A 16,094-nucleotide genomic window follows, 5' to 3' on the forward strand; every position below is an offset into this window, starting at 1 on the left:
CTTTTTAATTATTTGATTTGATTTATTATTGTCACATGTACTAGCACACAGTGAAGAGTACTGTTTACTACATGCAATGCAGGCAAAGCATTCTGCTCGGAGAGAAGGAAATGAAAGACTGCAGAATGTAACGTTACAGCCATAGCTAGGATGTTGAGAAAGAACAACTTAATGCAAGGTAAATCCAATCAAAAGTCTGACAGCAGCAGGGAAGAGGCTGCTCTTGAGTCGGTTGGTACGTGACCTCAAATTTTTGTATACTTTCCCCAGTGGAAGAAGTTGGAAGAGAGAATGTCCGGGGTGTGTGTGGGGTCCTTAATTATCCCGGCTGCTTTCCTGAGGCAACGGGAAGTGCAGACTGAGTCAATGGATGGGAGGCTGGTTTGTGTGATGATCTGGGCTACATTCATGAACTTCTGTAGTTCCTTGTGGTCTTGGGCAGAGCAGGAGCCCAGACCAAGCTGTGATACAACCAGAAATAAAAATGCTTTCTATGGTGCATCAGTAAACGTCGGTGAGAGTCGGAGCTGATATGCCAAATTTCCTCAGTCTTCAGAGAAAGTAGAGGCGTTGGTGAGCTTTCTTAACTATAGCATCAGCACGGAGGACCAGGACAAGTTGTTGGTGATCTAGGAACCTAAAAACATAACGTTCGCACCCAATTCTACTTAGTCCCCATTGATGTAGACAGGGGGATGTTCTCCTTTACGCTGATTGAAGTCGATGACAACCTCCTTCATTGTGCTGAAGTTGAGCGACAGATAATTGTTGCCAAACCCTCTCACCAGATTGTCTCTCTCATTCCGATAACCCGTCTCATCTTTGTCTGAGATCCGACTGAGATACGGTGGTGTCGTCAGCAAACTTGGAAATGGAATTGGAGGGGAGTTTGGCCACACAGTCTGGAATGTATAAGGAGTATTGTAGGAAGCTGAGGACACAGCCCTGTGGGGCTCCGGGGTTGAAGCTGGTTGTTGAGGAGGTGCTGTTGCCTGTCCTTACTGCTTGTGGTCTGTGAGTTGGGAAATTCATGATCCAGTTACAGAAGGAGGTACTGAGGCCCAGGCTAAGAAGTTTGGAGATGAGTTCCATGGGAATCATGGTGTTAAAGGCTGAACTGTAGTTAATAAATTTGAGTCTGACATCGACGCATTTGTTTTCTAGGTGTTCCAGTGTTGAGTGCAGGTGTTTGCTATGGGCCTGTCGTGGTGGTAGGCAAACTGTAGTGGATCCAGGTAGTCTGGGAGACTGGAACTGATTTGTGCCTTTCAAAGCACTTCATAATGATGGACATCAGAGCCACCAGTAGTCACTGAGGCACACTGCTTGGTTTCTCTTTGGTACCGGAATGATGTTCATCTTCTTGAAGCAGATAGGGACCTCAAACTGTTGTAAACAGAGGTTGAAGATGTCTGCAAATCCCCCTACCAGCAGATCCGTGCAGGGTCTGAGTGCATGTCCGCGCCAGTTTCTTTCTATGGGTGGACTTTCTAGAAAGCTGCTCTGATGATGGCAGATAAAAGGTTCACCCAGGGCTTCCATGGTGGAGGAGGTGTTCTCACTGATCCCTTGTTTAAAATGGACATAGAATGCACTGAGCTCATCAGGGAGGGATGCGTTGGAGCCGGCAGTTTTACATGTCTTACTCTTGTAGCCTGTTATGTCTTGCAAACCTTCCCATAGTCACTGGGGTTCTGTGAGTCTAGCCTGGAACCCGAGCTTGTTCTGGTTCTGTATTTTTGCACCTTTGATGGATTTCATTAGATCAATGGGTTGACCATGCGGAATTGCCCCCTCGTGTCGAAAGCTGTGTAGGTTGGGTGGATTGGTCACGTTAAATTGCTCCTTAGTGTCAAAACTATCAGAGAATCTTCTGAAGGAGTGATTTTTTTTCTCTCTGCTCTTGGAGATGTAAAGCTTGATCAGGGTTAGTCAGCGTGGCTTCATCAGAGGGAGGTCATACTGAACAATTTTTATTTGAATGTTTTCAGGAGGTGACTCAATGTGTATCGATGGTAAGGATTTCAGCAAAGCCTTTGACAAGTTCCACATGGGAAACTTGTAAGGAAGGTAAAGGCACACGGGGTCCAGGGCAATTTGATAAAGTGGATTTAAGTTGTAGCTCAGTTACAGAAGGCAGAGGGTGATGACAGAAGGCTGTTTCAATGACTGGAAGCCAGGGTCTATTAGAGCACTACAGGTAACTGTGATGGGTCCCCTGTTATTCATCATTTATATCAATGATATTGATGACGATATAATGGGTAGAAATAGTAAGTGTGCGGATGACAAAACATTGGCTGGATGGTTAACAGTGATGCTGAGTGTCTTGGATTACAAGAAAATAAATACAGAACGGTCAAATGGGCAGGTAAGTAGCAGAAAGAATTTAACCTTGAAAGGTGTGAGGTTATACACTTTGGAAGGACAAATATGACAAGGAATTATTCAGTGGATGGCAGGACACAAAGACGTTCTGTGGAACAATGGGTAGTTGGTGTGTTTGTCCACAAATCTCTGAACTGGGAAGAGCATGTTAGGGTCATGAAAGAAAGACTTTTGAGAAACCTACCTTTATCAATCAAGGCATAGATTACAAAAACAGGGAAGTCTTGCTGAAGTTGTGTAGAACTTTGTTGAGGCCACAGCTGGAATATTGTGTGCAGTTCTATTCACCAAATTATGAAGGATGTAATTGCGCTGGAGGGGGTGCGGAGGAGATTCCCCGGGATGCTGCCTGGGATGGAACATTTCGGTTATAGAGAAAGGTTGAATAGGCATTGGTTGTGTTTTTTTGGAACAAAGAAGACCGAGGGGGTGACCTGATTGAGGTGTACAAGATTATAAGGAACATGGGCAGTGTGGATAAGGAGCAACTTAGTTGAAGGGTCAGTCACAAAGGGACACAGGTTGAAGGTGAGGGGGAGGAGGGTTAGGGGGCATGTGAGGATAAACCTTTTTACCTAGACTGTCTGGAATGTGCTGTCCTGGAGAATGGTGGAGGCGGGTTACTTCAGATCATTTAAACATGTTATTTGATGAGCATTTGGTACATTATAACATTCAGGACTATTGACCACGTGCTGGGAAATGAGATTTGGTGGCAGTTCATGTGTTTCTCGTGTGCCAGTGCAGACTCAGAGGGTGGAAAGGCCTCTTCTGCACTCGATGACAATATGGCTATAATTCTGTGATTCTAAACTGCACATCTGTGGACACAATGGAACAGTTTAGAATGGTCAATCTACCGAACATGCACACCTTTGCATTGTAGGCATAAATCAGAGCACCTGGAGGAAACCCATGCAGACACGAGGAGAATATTAAAATTCCACATGACAGTCAACCAAAGCCAGAATCGAACCCGGGTCTTTGGTGCTGAAAGGCCGTGGGGCTAACCACTGCGCCACAAATGAGTTCAGTGTCAGCCTGTTTAACCTGTCTTTATAAGACAACCCCTCCATACTGGGGATCATTCTTCTCTGAACTGCCCCCCAACAATATAATATCTTCCCTTATATAAGTGTTCCAAAAATGCTCTGAGAACACCAGCTGTGGTCTCACCTGTACCCTGGACAGTTGCAACGAGATTTTCTGACTCTTATACTCTAGCCCCCCTTGAAATAAGGAGCAATATTCCATTTAGCTCTCCTGATTATCTGCAGTGCCTGGGTGCAAGATTTCTGTGTTTCCTGCACAAGTCCCTCCCAAATCTTTTTGTGTTGCAGCTTTCTGCAGATTTTGGCCATTTAACACTTGCTATTTCCTGGGGAAATGTGGGGTCATTGCCACCGTAACAATGTTCTTTACAAATCACTGCATAAACTGACCTTACGCTGGAATATGACCTGCTGAATGATTTAAACCACCAACCCCCAGTGATCTGGAACATCATCACCAATCTGTCCCACTACCTCTCCACTGTTTAGCTTGATTATCTTTTTTTTAATTTGTGGAGGAGTAAATGAGCACCTACTCTCCGAGATTAAACATCTGCACCCGACAGTAGCTCCTGTTAACAATAGTCTGAATAATGGAGTAGAATGGAATAGAATTGAATAATAGAACTGAATATTCAGACACACACCAGCTTTTGTGAGGTTCTGATGGAATATGTTTCATCTATTCCGTCTCTGCAGTTCCTGAATCCTCTGTGAATCTATCACTGTCTCTCTTCTCTCGCTCTCTCTCTCTCTCTCAGATTTTGCTTCTCTCTCCCCCTCTGCTCCCATGCTCTCACTGTGGGTCTTTCCCTCTCTGATTATATTTCTTTCATTCGCTCTCTCTCTCTCTCTCTCTTACCCCCCCACCCCACTTCTATCTCTGTCTCTCTGTCTCTCTGTCTCTCTCTCTCTTCGTGTTATTTTCATTCCCCCATCTCACTTTGTTCCTTTTTCTCCCTCTCTATGTCTATTTTGCCAACTGTCTTACTTCCTACCTCACCATCTCCCACTCTGTCTCCATTGTTGTAGTTCCCTCGTTTTGTCCCAAGCTCTCTGACTCTCTGTCATTTTTTTTCTATCTATTTTTCTCTTTTTCGTTTTTTTTTGTCCTCCTTTCTCCCCTTATTTCTGTCTTTCTTTTTTTCTGTCTTTCTTTTGTCTATCATTTTCTTTCTCCCTGTCACTCTTTGTTTATCTCTCTTTCCATCTTCCTGTCTTACTTCCCCTGTGTGGCAAATGGGAGGCAGGTGATGACAAAGGGTTGATTTCCTGTCCAATTGGTGTGATAGATTATAAGTTTTTAAATAAGATTTGGACATTCCCATCATTGAATAATTTGCAGAATTGAATGATTGGGTATTTGATCACATTCTTCAACTGCTCTCTGAATGTGGTCTGGGTCACGGCGTAAATAGCAGTGTTTGTGCAACAACTCAGGAGCTGGAGCACAAAGCCCAATTCTTGAACATAAGAATCTAACCAAACTGACTGAAACCCCATATCATACATCCGCCTCCAAATAGAATAAACCATAAATGTTGACCATAACAGAATGAAATTGGCTGAGATAACAAATAGTAAAATGATGGATTTCCTTCGACTCTCCATTTCTGGGTCTCTGTGATTCTCTGCACTGCTGTGAGCCCGGAGTCTCCTGCGGGCTCTGCTGCTCATTAAAATGTGTCTGATGGTGAATGCATTGAGTAGCAGAATCAGGATGAATGGGACACCCGGGTTTAGGATGTGGTGGATGAACTCGATTGTTCCCCAGACAGGAGATCCCATAACTTCCCATGTGGAATAACAAAACCAGGGAAAGTTCATGCCATAATACTTTCCAGTCAACATAAAATACCAGAAAATGTTCTTTAAACAGCTCAGCGCCGTCACTGTCCCCAGAACCACAGCTGCCGATTTCTCACTGCAATATTTACTTTTCAGCTTGGGGCAGCAAATGGCCACAAATCGATCAAAGGTGAAAGTGACGGTGAACCAGACAGAACAGTCAGTGGCTGCATAAAGCAGGACGGCGTGGATGTTACACACGGGGAGGAATAGCAGAAAGGAAAAATATTGCCAATAAACAATGGGAATCTGTCTCAATATCAGGTCGAGGATAATGACCAGCAGATCCCCCACTGACATGGCCACCAGGTAACAAGTGACAGATTTAGAGAGACCACATTTTCCACGGGAAAGGATCACAATCGTTACAATGTTCACTGCAAAGAAGATGAAGAAATAGTGCAATTATTTTTCAGACTGTCATCAAAGTTGCTCGTTCAAATGCAGAATGCATAGACGAAGGTTTTTTTGAGTCCGTTGGTACACGATCTCAGAATTTTATATCTTTCTCCCAATGGAAGAACAAAGAACAATGAGCAGTAGAACCTAGGAAAGGCCCTCAAAGTCTGTGCTGATCAGGATATCAGCCTAAACCCTATGCGATTACAGAGTCTGTATCCTTCCATTCCCATCCGATTCATGTATTTGTTTAGTTGCCCCTAAGATGTCTGTATTGTGCCTGCTCACACCACCTCCCTGGGCAGCGCATTCCAGACCTTCACCAGCATCTGTTTTAATAAACCTGCCTCACACATCTCCTCGAAACATTTCCCCATGAACCTTAAAACTACATTTCCTGGTACTTGAATTTTGAACCTTCCAAAAAAGCATCTGACTCACCAGTCTGTTCACACCATTCCTAATCTTATAGAATCATAGAACCCTACAGTGCAGAAAGAGACCCTCCGAGTCTGCACCGAACATAATCCTACCCAGGCCCTACCCCCATATCCCTACATATCATAACCATTCATCCCACCTACACATCCCTGGACACTAAGGGGCAATTTCTCAGCACGGCCAATCAGCCTAACCCACACATCTTTGAACTGTGGGAGGAAACTGGAGTACTCGGAGGAAACCCACGCAGACACGAGGAGAATGTGCAAACTCCACACAGACAGTGACCTGAGCCAGGAACCGAACCCTGGAGCTGTGAAGCAGCAGTGCTAACCACTGTGCCGCCGGGCCACCCCTAATATAACAGCTCAGCCCTCAAACTCCTTCATTCCCGTGAGAATGAACTGAGCCTGTTGAAACTCTGCTCATAGCTAACACCCTCCAGACCAGGCAACATCCAGGCAAAGATTTCCTGTACCCTCTCCGAATGCATCCACATCCTTCTAGTATTGTGGTGACCAGAATTGTGCACAATATTCCAAATGAGGCCGAACTAAGTTTCTGTGCAGTTGCAGCGTAACCTGAATGAAATTTCATTTCACGAGAGGCATTGAATAGAAGGAATTCGAGGTTAATGTGTGAAATCAAGGGCTATTTTACAAGAATAATTTGACAAATGTGAATTTATCCACTTTGGTAGCAAAAATGGGAAGGCAGATTATTATGTGACTGGCTGTGAATTAGAAGAGGGAAATGTCTAACCAGACCCAGGGGTCCCCATGCTCCAGCTGGTGAAAACAAGCGTTGCAGTTCCAGCAGGCAGGAGAGAAGGCAAATGATAAATTGGCCTCTATATTGTGAAGATTTGAGAATTGGAAGAGCGATAGAATCATAGAACCCTACAGTGCAGAAAGAGGCCCTTTGGCCCATCGAGTCTGCACCGAACACAATCCCAGCCAGGCCCTGCCCCCATATCCCTACATATTAAACCCTCTTAACATATTCCTCTAACCTAAGCATCCCTGGACACTAAGGGGTAATTTCTCAGCATGGCCAATCAGCCTAACCCACACATCTTTGAACTGTGGGAGGAAACCGGAGCACCCGGAGGAAACCCATGCAGACACGAGGAGAACGTGCAAACTCCACACAGACAGTGACCCGAGCCGGGAATCAAACCCAGGACCCTGGAGCTGTGAAGCAGCAGTGCTAACCCACTGTCCTACTGCGCCTCCACCACTGTGCTCCCATGCAGTGTTTGAGTGCAATTGGACAGGGCCTGGGTGAGGCCACATCTGGAATATTGTATACAATTTAGATGTCCTTATCTGAGGAAGGCTATAGAGGGAGTACAACAAAGATTTACCTGGCTGATTCCTGGGATGGAAGAACTGTCATACAAGGAGACATTAACTGGGATAGGGTTATATTCATTGGAGGTTAAATGAGGGAGAAGGGGATCTCATAGACACTTATAAAATTCAACAGAATTAGGATCCCCCTGCAACTGGATTCTGAACTCCTTAACAGACTGCAATCAGTAAGGATAGACAACAACACTTCCTTTACCATCATCCTCAACACTGGTGCCCTACAAGGCTGTGTTTTCAATCTCCAATGTACTCCTTAGTTCTGACTGTGTGCCCAAACTCTCCCCCAACCCGATTTTCTGGTTTGCTGAAGAAACCATCACAGTGATTCGGATCTCAAACAATGATGAGAAGGAGCACAGGAATGAGATCGAGAATCGAGTGAACTGGTGTGACAACAATAATCTCTTCCACAATTCCTCTGTCTATATCGATGGGGATGAAGTGGAAATGGTTGAGAGCTTTAAGATTTAGCTGTAAAGGACACAAACAACCTTTACCCCCATGGTGATGCTATAGATAAGAAAGCCCCACCAACGCCTCTACTTTCTCAGAAGACTAAGGAAATTTGGCAAGCCCACCATAACTCTCACCAACTTTTACCGATGCGCCATGGAAAGCATTCTTTCTGGATGTATCACAGCTCGGTCTGGGCTCCTAGTCTTCCCAACACTGCAGGAAAATACCAATGGTGGTGAATGAAACCCAGTCCATGGTGGGAGCCAGCCTCCCATCCATTCACTCTGTCTACACTTCCCACTGCAGTGGAGAAACAGCCCAGCAGAATGAAGGACCCCAGGCACCCCGGACATACCCACCTCCTTCTGTCGGGAGAAAGAAACAAGGTTCTGAAGACACGTACAAATCGACTCAAAAACAGCTTCTTCCCTGCTGCAATCAAACTATTGAAAAGACGGACCTCACACGGAGTTGATCTTTCTCGGCACCCGATCTATGACTGGAATATTACATTCTGCACTCTCTCCTTTCCTTCTCTAAGAACAGTATGACTTGTCGATATACTTTTCACTGTATACTAATACATGAGACAATAATAAATCCAATTATTTTCAAATCAGAGGCAGGGTAGATTCAGAAAGAATGTTCCTGATGGTGAGGAACCCAAAATTAGGCGTCAGAGTTTGAGGATAAGGGGTAAAAATTTTCAAATTGATGTGAAATTCCCGGCTCGGGTCACTGTCTGTGTGGAACATAGAACATAGAACATTACAGCGCGGAACAGGCCCTTCGGCCCACAATGTTGCGCCGACCAGTCTTATTTTTAAAAAAAAACATTGACCCACTAATCTAAACCAATCCCTTTTCGTCCATAAACCTATCCACCAATCTCTTAAACGCCCCCAAACTAGGCGCATTTACAACTGCAGCAGGCAGGGCATTCCAGTCCCTCACCACCCTCTGGGTAAAGAACCTGCCCCTGACATCCGTCCTATAGCTATCCCCCCTTAATTTAAAGCCATGCCCCCTCGTGCTAGACTTCTCCATCCGAGGAAACAGGCTATCACCATCCACCCTATCTAAACCTCTAATCATCTTATATGTTTCTATAAGATCCCCTCTTAGCCGCCTTCTTTCCAGTGAAAACAACCCCAAATCCCTCAGTCTCTCCTCATAGGACCTCCCCTGCATACCAGGCAACATCCTGGTAAACCTCCTCTGCACCCTCTCCAAAGCCTCCACGTCCTTCCTGTAATGTGGGGACCAGAACTGCACACAGTACTCCAAGTGCGGCCGCACCAGAGTTGTGTACAGTTGCAACATGACGCCGCAACTCCTAAATTCAATCCCCCTACCAATAAACGCCAAGACACCGTACGCCTTCTTAACAACCTTATCTACTTGATTCCCAACTTTCAGGGATCTATGTACACATACACCTAGATCCCTCTGCTCCTCCACTCTATTCAAAGTCCTCCCGTTAGCCCTATACTCGACACATCTGTTATTCCTACCGAAATGGATTACCTCACACTTCTCCGCATTAAACTCCATCCGCCACCTCGCGGCCCAGCTCTGCAACCTGTCCAAGTCACCCTGCAAACTTCGACACCCTTCCTCACAATCTACCACACCTCCGACTTTGGTGTCATCAGCAAACTTACTAATCCACCCAACTATACCCTCATCCAGATCATTAATAAAGATTACAAACAGCAGTGGCCCCAAAACAGATCCCTGAGGCACACCACTCATAACCGAACTCCATGATGAATAATTACCATCAACCACCACCCTCTGTCTCCTATCTGCTAACCAATTCCTGATCCAAGTACCTAAATTACCACCAATCCCATACATCTGCATTTTCTGCAGAAGCATAGCATGGTGAACCTTATCAAACGCCTTACTAAAATCCATATATACCACGTCAACTGCCTTACCCCTATCAACCTCTTTGGTCACCTTCTCAAAGAACTCAATAAGGTTAGTAAGGCACGACCTTCCCGCTACAAAACCATGCTGACTATCTCTAATCAATTCATTACACTCCAAATAACTATAAATCCTATCCCTAATAATTCTTTCTAAAACCTTGCCCACTACAGAAGTAAGACTCACTGGTCTGTAATTCCCAGGGAAGTCTCTGCTCCCCTTCTTAAACAATGGGACAACATTCGCTGTCCTCCAATCTTCCGGTACTATACCAGAGACCAACGACGACCTGAAGATCAGAGCCAGTGGCTCTGCAATCACCTCTCTTGCCTCCCATAGAATCCTAGGGTAAATCCCGTCTGGACCAGGGGACTTATCTATTTTCAACCCATCTAGAATATCCAACACATCCTCTGTATCAACTACAATACTTTCTATTTTACACCCCATCACCCCAGTGACCTCCTCAGCTACATTCATATCGTCCTGCGTGAACACCGAAGAGAAATAATGGTTCAATGCCTCTCCAATCTCTTCCGGTTCCACACACAACTTCCCCCTACTGTCTGTAACTGGCCCTAATCTTGCCCTAACCAACCTTCTGTTCTTGACATACCTATAGAACGCCTTAGGATTCTCAATCCTATCAGCCAAAGTCATCTCATGCCCTCTTCTAGCCCTTCTTAACTCCCTCTTCAACTCCCTCCTAGCCAATCTAAAGCTTTCTACTGCACTACCCGAGCCCTCAAGCCTCATCCGAACATAAGCCTCCTTCTTCTTCCTAACCAAGAAATCAACTTTTTTGGTGCACCACGGTTCCCTAGCCCTACCAATTCCTCCTTGCCTGACAGGGACATACCTATCACAGACCCACAGTAGCTGCTCCTTGAAAAAACTCCACATTTCAGACGTTCCTAGTCCCTGTAATCTCCTAGTCCAACCAATGCTTCCTAATTCTCTCCTAATGGCCTCATAATTACCCTTCCCCCAGCTAAAACTACTGACCCGAGGTTCATGCCTATACCTTTCCATCACTAAGGTGAACGTAACCGAATTGTGGTCACTATCACCAAAAAGCACACCAACTTCCAAGTCTAGCACCTGGTCTGGCTCATTTCCCAGCACCAAATCCAATATAGCCTCACCTCTAGTTGGCCTATCTACATATTGAGTCAAAAAACCTTCCTGCACACTTTGAACAAAAACTGACCCCTCTAACGAGCTAGAGCTATAGCAATTCCAATCAATGTTAGTAAAGTTAAAATCCCCCATAACAATTACCCTATTACTTTCACTCCTAACCAGGATCGTCTCTGCAATCCTTTCCTCAACCTCTCTAGAACTTTTTGGAGGTCTATAAAAGACTCCCAACAGGGTGACCTCTCCTCTCCTATTTCTAATTTCTGCCCATACTACCTCAACAGAGTGGAGTTTGCACATTCTCCTCGTGTCTGCATGGGTTTCCTCTGGGTGCTCCGGTTTCTTCCCACAGTCCAGAGATGTGCGGGGTAGGTTGATTGGCCAGGCTAAAATTGCCCCTTAGTGTCCAGGGATGTGTAGGTTAGAGGGATTAGTGGGTAAATGTGTCGGGATATGGGGATAGGGCCTGGGTGGGATTGTGGTTAGTGCAGACTCGATGGGCCGAAGGGCCTGTTTCTGCTCTGTAGCGTTCTGTGAACAGAAATCCCTTCACCCAGAGGGGGTGAGTGTCTGGGATTCACTACCACGGAAAGTAGTTGAGACTTTTTTTTCAAGAAGAAATTTGATACAGCAATTATAGAACATAGAACATAGAACATTACCGCGCAGAACAGGCCCTTTGGCCCACGATGTTGCGCCGACCAGTTACAAAAACAATGACCCACTAGCCTATACCAATCCCTTTTCGTCCATAAACCTATCCAGAGATCTCTTAAACGCCCCCAAACTAGACGCATTTACAACCGCAGCAGGCAGGGCATTCCAATCCCTCACCACCCTCTGGGTAAAGAACCTACCCCTGACATCCGTCCTATAACTACCCCCCCTTAATTTAAAGCCATGCCCCCTCGTGCTAGCTTTCTCCATCCGAGGAAAAAGGCTATCACTATCCACCCTATCTAAACCTCTAATCATCTTATATGTTTCAATAAGATCCCCTCTTAGCCGCCTTCTTTCCAACGAAAACAACCCTAAATCCCTCAGCCTCTCCTCATAGGACCTCCCCACCATACCAGGCAACATCCTAGTAAACCTCCTCTGCACCCTCTCCAACGCCTCCACATCCTTCTTGTAATGCGGGGACCAGAACTGCACACAGTACTCCAAGTACTCTAAGAGGGGATCTTATTGAAACATATAAGATGATTAGAGGTTTAGATAGGGTGGATAGTGATAGCCTTTTTCCTCGGATGGAGAAAGCTAGCACGAGGGGGCATGGCTTTAAATTAAGGGGGGGTAGCTACAGGACGGATGTCAGGGGTAGGTTCTTTACCCAGCGGGTGGTGAGGGATTGGAATGCCCTGCCTGCTGCAGTTGTAAATGCGTCTAGTTTGGGGGCGTTTAAGAGATCTCTGGATAGGTTTATGGACGAAAAGGGATTGGTATAGGCTAGTGGGTCATTGTTTTTGTAACTGGTCGGCGCAACATCGTGGGCCGAAGGGCCTGTTCTGCGCTGTAATGTTCTATGTTCTATGTTCTATGTTCATCGCTATCCGTGAATCCATCAAACATTGTGTGGTCTGCAAACTTGCTGGTCAAACCAGTCATATTTTCCTCCAATCTTTTATACATATTCCAAACAGCAATGGTCCCAGCAGTGATCCCTGAGGAATGTCGATGGTTACAGTCTTCCATTCACAATCATACCCTTCCCCTGCTACCTCTGTCTTCTATGGCAGAGCCATTTCTGTATCCACTTTGCCAGCTCCCATGTGACTTCACCTTCTACACCAGTCTGCCATGAGGGACCTTGTCAAAGGCCTTACTGAAATCCATGTAGGCAACATCCACTACCCTACCCTCATCAATTCTATTTATCACTTCCTCAAAAATCTTGTTCAAGTTACTGAGACATGACCTCCTTCCCATTCACAAAACCATGTTGTCTCTCGTTAATACGGCCACGTGTTTCCAACTGGGAAGAAATCATGTCTCGAAGAATTCTGGCCAATAATTTCCCAACCACTGACGTCAGTCTCACCAGCCTGTAATTGCCTGGATTATTCTTGCTACCCTTCTTAAACAAAGGAACAACATTGGCTATTCTCCATTCCTCTGGGACCTCTCCTGTAGCCAGTGAAGATATAAAGATTTCTAGCAAGGCCCCAGGAATTTCCTTCCTTGCCTCTCTCAGTATTCTGGGGTATATCCCATCAGTCCCTGGGATCTTGTCTACCTTAATGTTTCTCAAGAACCTCAATACCGCCTCCTTTTAGATCTGACCATGACTCAAACTACCTACACACCCTGTCCCAGACTCATCATCCACCATTTCCTACTCTTTTATGAATACTGCCGCAAAGTACTCATTTAATACCTCTCCAATTTCCTCTGGATCCACGTATAGATTCCTTCCCCTGTGCTCCCATTCCCTTCAGAATGCTTTCTGCCTGTTCAGAGTCATCCTGGACCCTGGCACCAGGGAGACAAGATACCATCATAGAGTCTCTTTCAGGTATACAGAATGTGAACCCCGATCTCTATGTGGAAGATTAAAATCCCCGACTATCACAACTCCTTGCAGTTGTCAGCTATCTCTCTGCTGATTTGCTCCTCCAATTCTCACTGACTATTGGGTGTTCTATAATACAACCCCATTAATGTGGTCAGACCCTTCCTGTTTCCCAGCTCCACCCAGAGGGTCTCTATCCTGCCTGAGTACCGCAGTAACATTTTCCCTGACCAACAATGCCACCCTCCCACCTTTTATCCCTCTGCCTCTATCACCCCTGAAACATTGGAACCCTGGAACATTGAGCTTCCAGTCCTGCCCCTCCTGTAGCCAAGTGTCTCTAATGTCTAAAATGTCATATTTCCACCTGTCAATCATTCAGCTCATGCCTTCCCCACAATACTCCTGGCATTGAAACAGACACACCTCAAAAGATTATTTCCACCACACTCAACCCTTCCATTGGTGATTCTGGTTGAATTAACCCGTTCTTTTACCCCTGTTCCACTATCTGCTCTGGCACTCCGGTTCCCATCCCCCTACAAATCTAGTGTCAACGGTCCCCAATAACACGAGCAAACCTCCCTGCGAGTATACTGGTCCCCTTGTAGTTTAGGTGTAACTCGTCTCTCTTGTACAGGTCCCACCTGCCCCAGAAGAGGTGCCAATGATCCAAGAATCGGAAACCCTGCCCCCTACACCAGTTCCTCAGCCTCGTGTTCATCTACCCAAGCATCCTCCTCTTACCCTCACTGGCAATGTTGTACAGGCAGCAATCCTGAGATTACTACCCTCGGGCTCCTGCTTTTTAACCTCCTTCCAAGCTCTCTATACTCTCTCTTTAGGACCTCCTCACTCTTCCTACCTACGTCATTGGTACCGATGTGTACCAGACATCTGGCTGATCACCTTCCCAGTTTAGAACACTGTGCACCCGATCAGAGACATCCCTGACCCTGGCACTCGGGAGGCAACAAACCACGCGGGAGTCTCTGTCCCGACCACAGAACCTCCTATCCGTGCCTCTGACCATTGAGTCCCCTATCACTACCGCTCTCCTCTTCTCCCTCCCACCCTTTTGCGCTGCCGAACCAGACTCAGTATCTGAGATCTGGCTGTCGTAGCTTGTCCCAGGTAAATCATGCCCTGTTACAGTATCTCATTCCGTATGCCTGTTGTGGAGGGGAATGGCCACAGGGGAACCCTGCTCTGCCTGTCCTTTCACATTTCCATTCCCTCTCCTTACAGTAACCCAATTTCCTGTGCTCTGATAGGTAACTACCTCCCTCAAGCTACTGTCTATAAACTTCTCATTCTCCCGAATTAGACGGAGATCGCCAAGCTCCTTCTCCAGTTCCCTAACACATTTTGCTCACAGCTGCAGTGGGATGCATCTTTTGCAGGTGTTGTCGTCAGGGATACCGACGGTCTCCCTGATCTCCCACATCCTGCAAGAGGAGCATTCCAACATCTCGCCTGGCATTTCCTGTTTCTTAAAAAAAAATAAACTTTCCAAAAACAAAAACCTACTCTCGCCTCTGCCTGTTCTTGCCAAAGCCCACTATGAGCCAAAGCCCTTCAGCCTTCACTCTGCTCCCTCTCTCCGCTGCCCGCGGTTTAGAGTGGCCTGCTCTTTAAACCTCCCGCTCACCACTAGCTGACATCAATCACCTTCTAGCAGTCACCCATCTATCTGCCTGCACCTTGGGTGTGACCGTGTCTCTAAAGCTCCAAACCATGACGCGTTCCACCAACCTCATGCTCCTAAGTGCATCCAGCTGCTGCTCCAACCTATCCACAAGGTCTGGAAGGAGCTGCCAATCATAGAACATAGAACATAGAACATTACAGCGCAGAACAGGCCCTTCGGCCCACGATGTTGCGCCGACCAGTTACAAAAACAATGACCCACTAGCCTATAATCGGGTGCACTTTCTGCAGATACAGTCGTCCAAGGTGCTGGAAGTGTTCTGGTTCTCCCACATCTCACAAGTGCAGCACTTAACCCCACTGGCCGACATTCCGAGCACCAATTCAATTATATAAGGACATTTATAAAACTCTTACCTTCAATTTACCTTCTCACAGTCACCTTTTTTTTTGGTTAGAGAAGGGAGGGAGGGTAACACTAATGTGTTGAAAGATTTACAGGTTAGATGGATTGGCCACGCTAAATTGCCCCTTAATGACCAAATATCAGTATACTCGGGGAATTATTAGGGTAAATGCATGAGGTTATGGTGATAGAGTCTGTGTAATGTGCTCTGTCGGAGAGTCGCTGCAGGCTCAATTGGCCAAATGGCGTCCGTCTGCACTGTGGGAATTCTATAATTTATATCACTCATTTTGTGAATCGCACTATTTCCCAACCCAGATACAAGACACAGTGTTAGATGGTAAATATTACAAAATATTATATTTCATCGCTGCAGACCCTGGAGAGATGTCAGTTCACTGTTGAAGAGCCTCGATGTGCCGGAGCGTGTAGATAACAGAATAAATGAATGAATGAAAGACAGAAAGAGAGAGAAAGAAAGAGAGAGAGAGAAA

The 16,094-nt window shown here is 45.9% G+C and overlaps 1 protein-coding gene across 1 annotated transcript; it reads right to left on the minus strand.

Moving 5' to 3' along the window:
• Positions 1 to 4,733: 4,733 nt before the first annotated feature.
• On the minus strand, positions 4,734 to 15,565 carry LOC145338787 (putative G-protein coupled receptor 139). Its single transcript, XM_080183180.1, has 2 exons — positions 15,490 to 15,565; positions 4,734 to 5,665 (listed from the first exon to the last, which is right to left on the minus strand). The coding sequence occupies exons 1-2, from the start codon at positions 15,563 to 15,565 to the stop codon at positions 4,734 to 4,736; spliced, it is 1,008 nt and encodes a 335-aa protein (XP_080039306.1).
• Between the last annotated feature and the right edge of the window lie 529 nt (positions 15,566 to 16,094).

The sequence above is a fragment of the Carcharhinus amblyrhynchos genome, unplaced genomic scaffold (genome assembly GCF_965287045.1).
Source record: "Carcharhinus amblyrhynchos unplaced genomic scaffold, sCarAmb.v2.hapA chromosome_173, whole genome shotgun sequence".
NCBI lineage: Eukaryota > Metazoa > Chordata > Chondrichthyes > Carcharhiniformes > Carcharhinidae > Carcharhinus > Carcharhinus amblyrhynchos.

Coding starts and splice junctions, on each gene's coding strand:
- LOC145338787 (XM_080183180.1), bottom strand. CDS start 15,565: ATGTCGGCCAGTGGGGTTAAGTGCTGCACTTGTGAGATGTGGGAGAAC. Junction 5,666..15,489: donor TTCCAGCACCTTGGACGACT/GTATCTGCAGAA, acceptor TCTTCTTTGCAG/TGAACATTGTAACGATTGTG.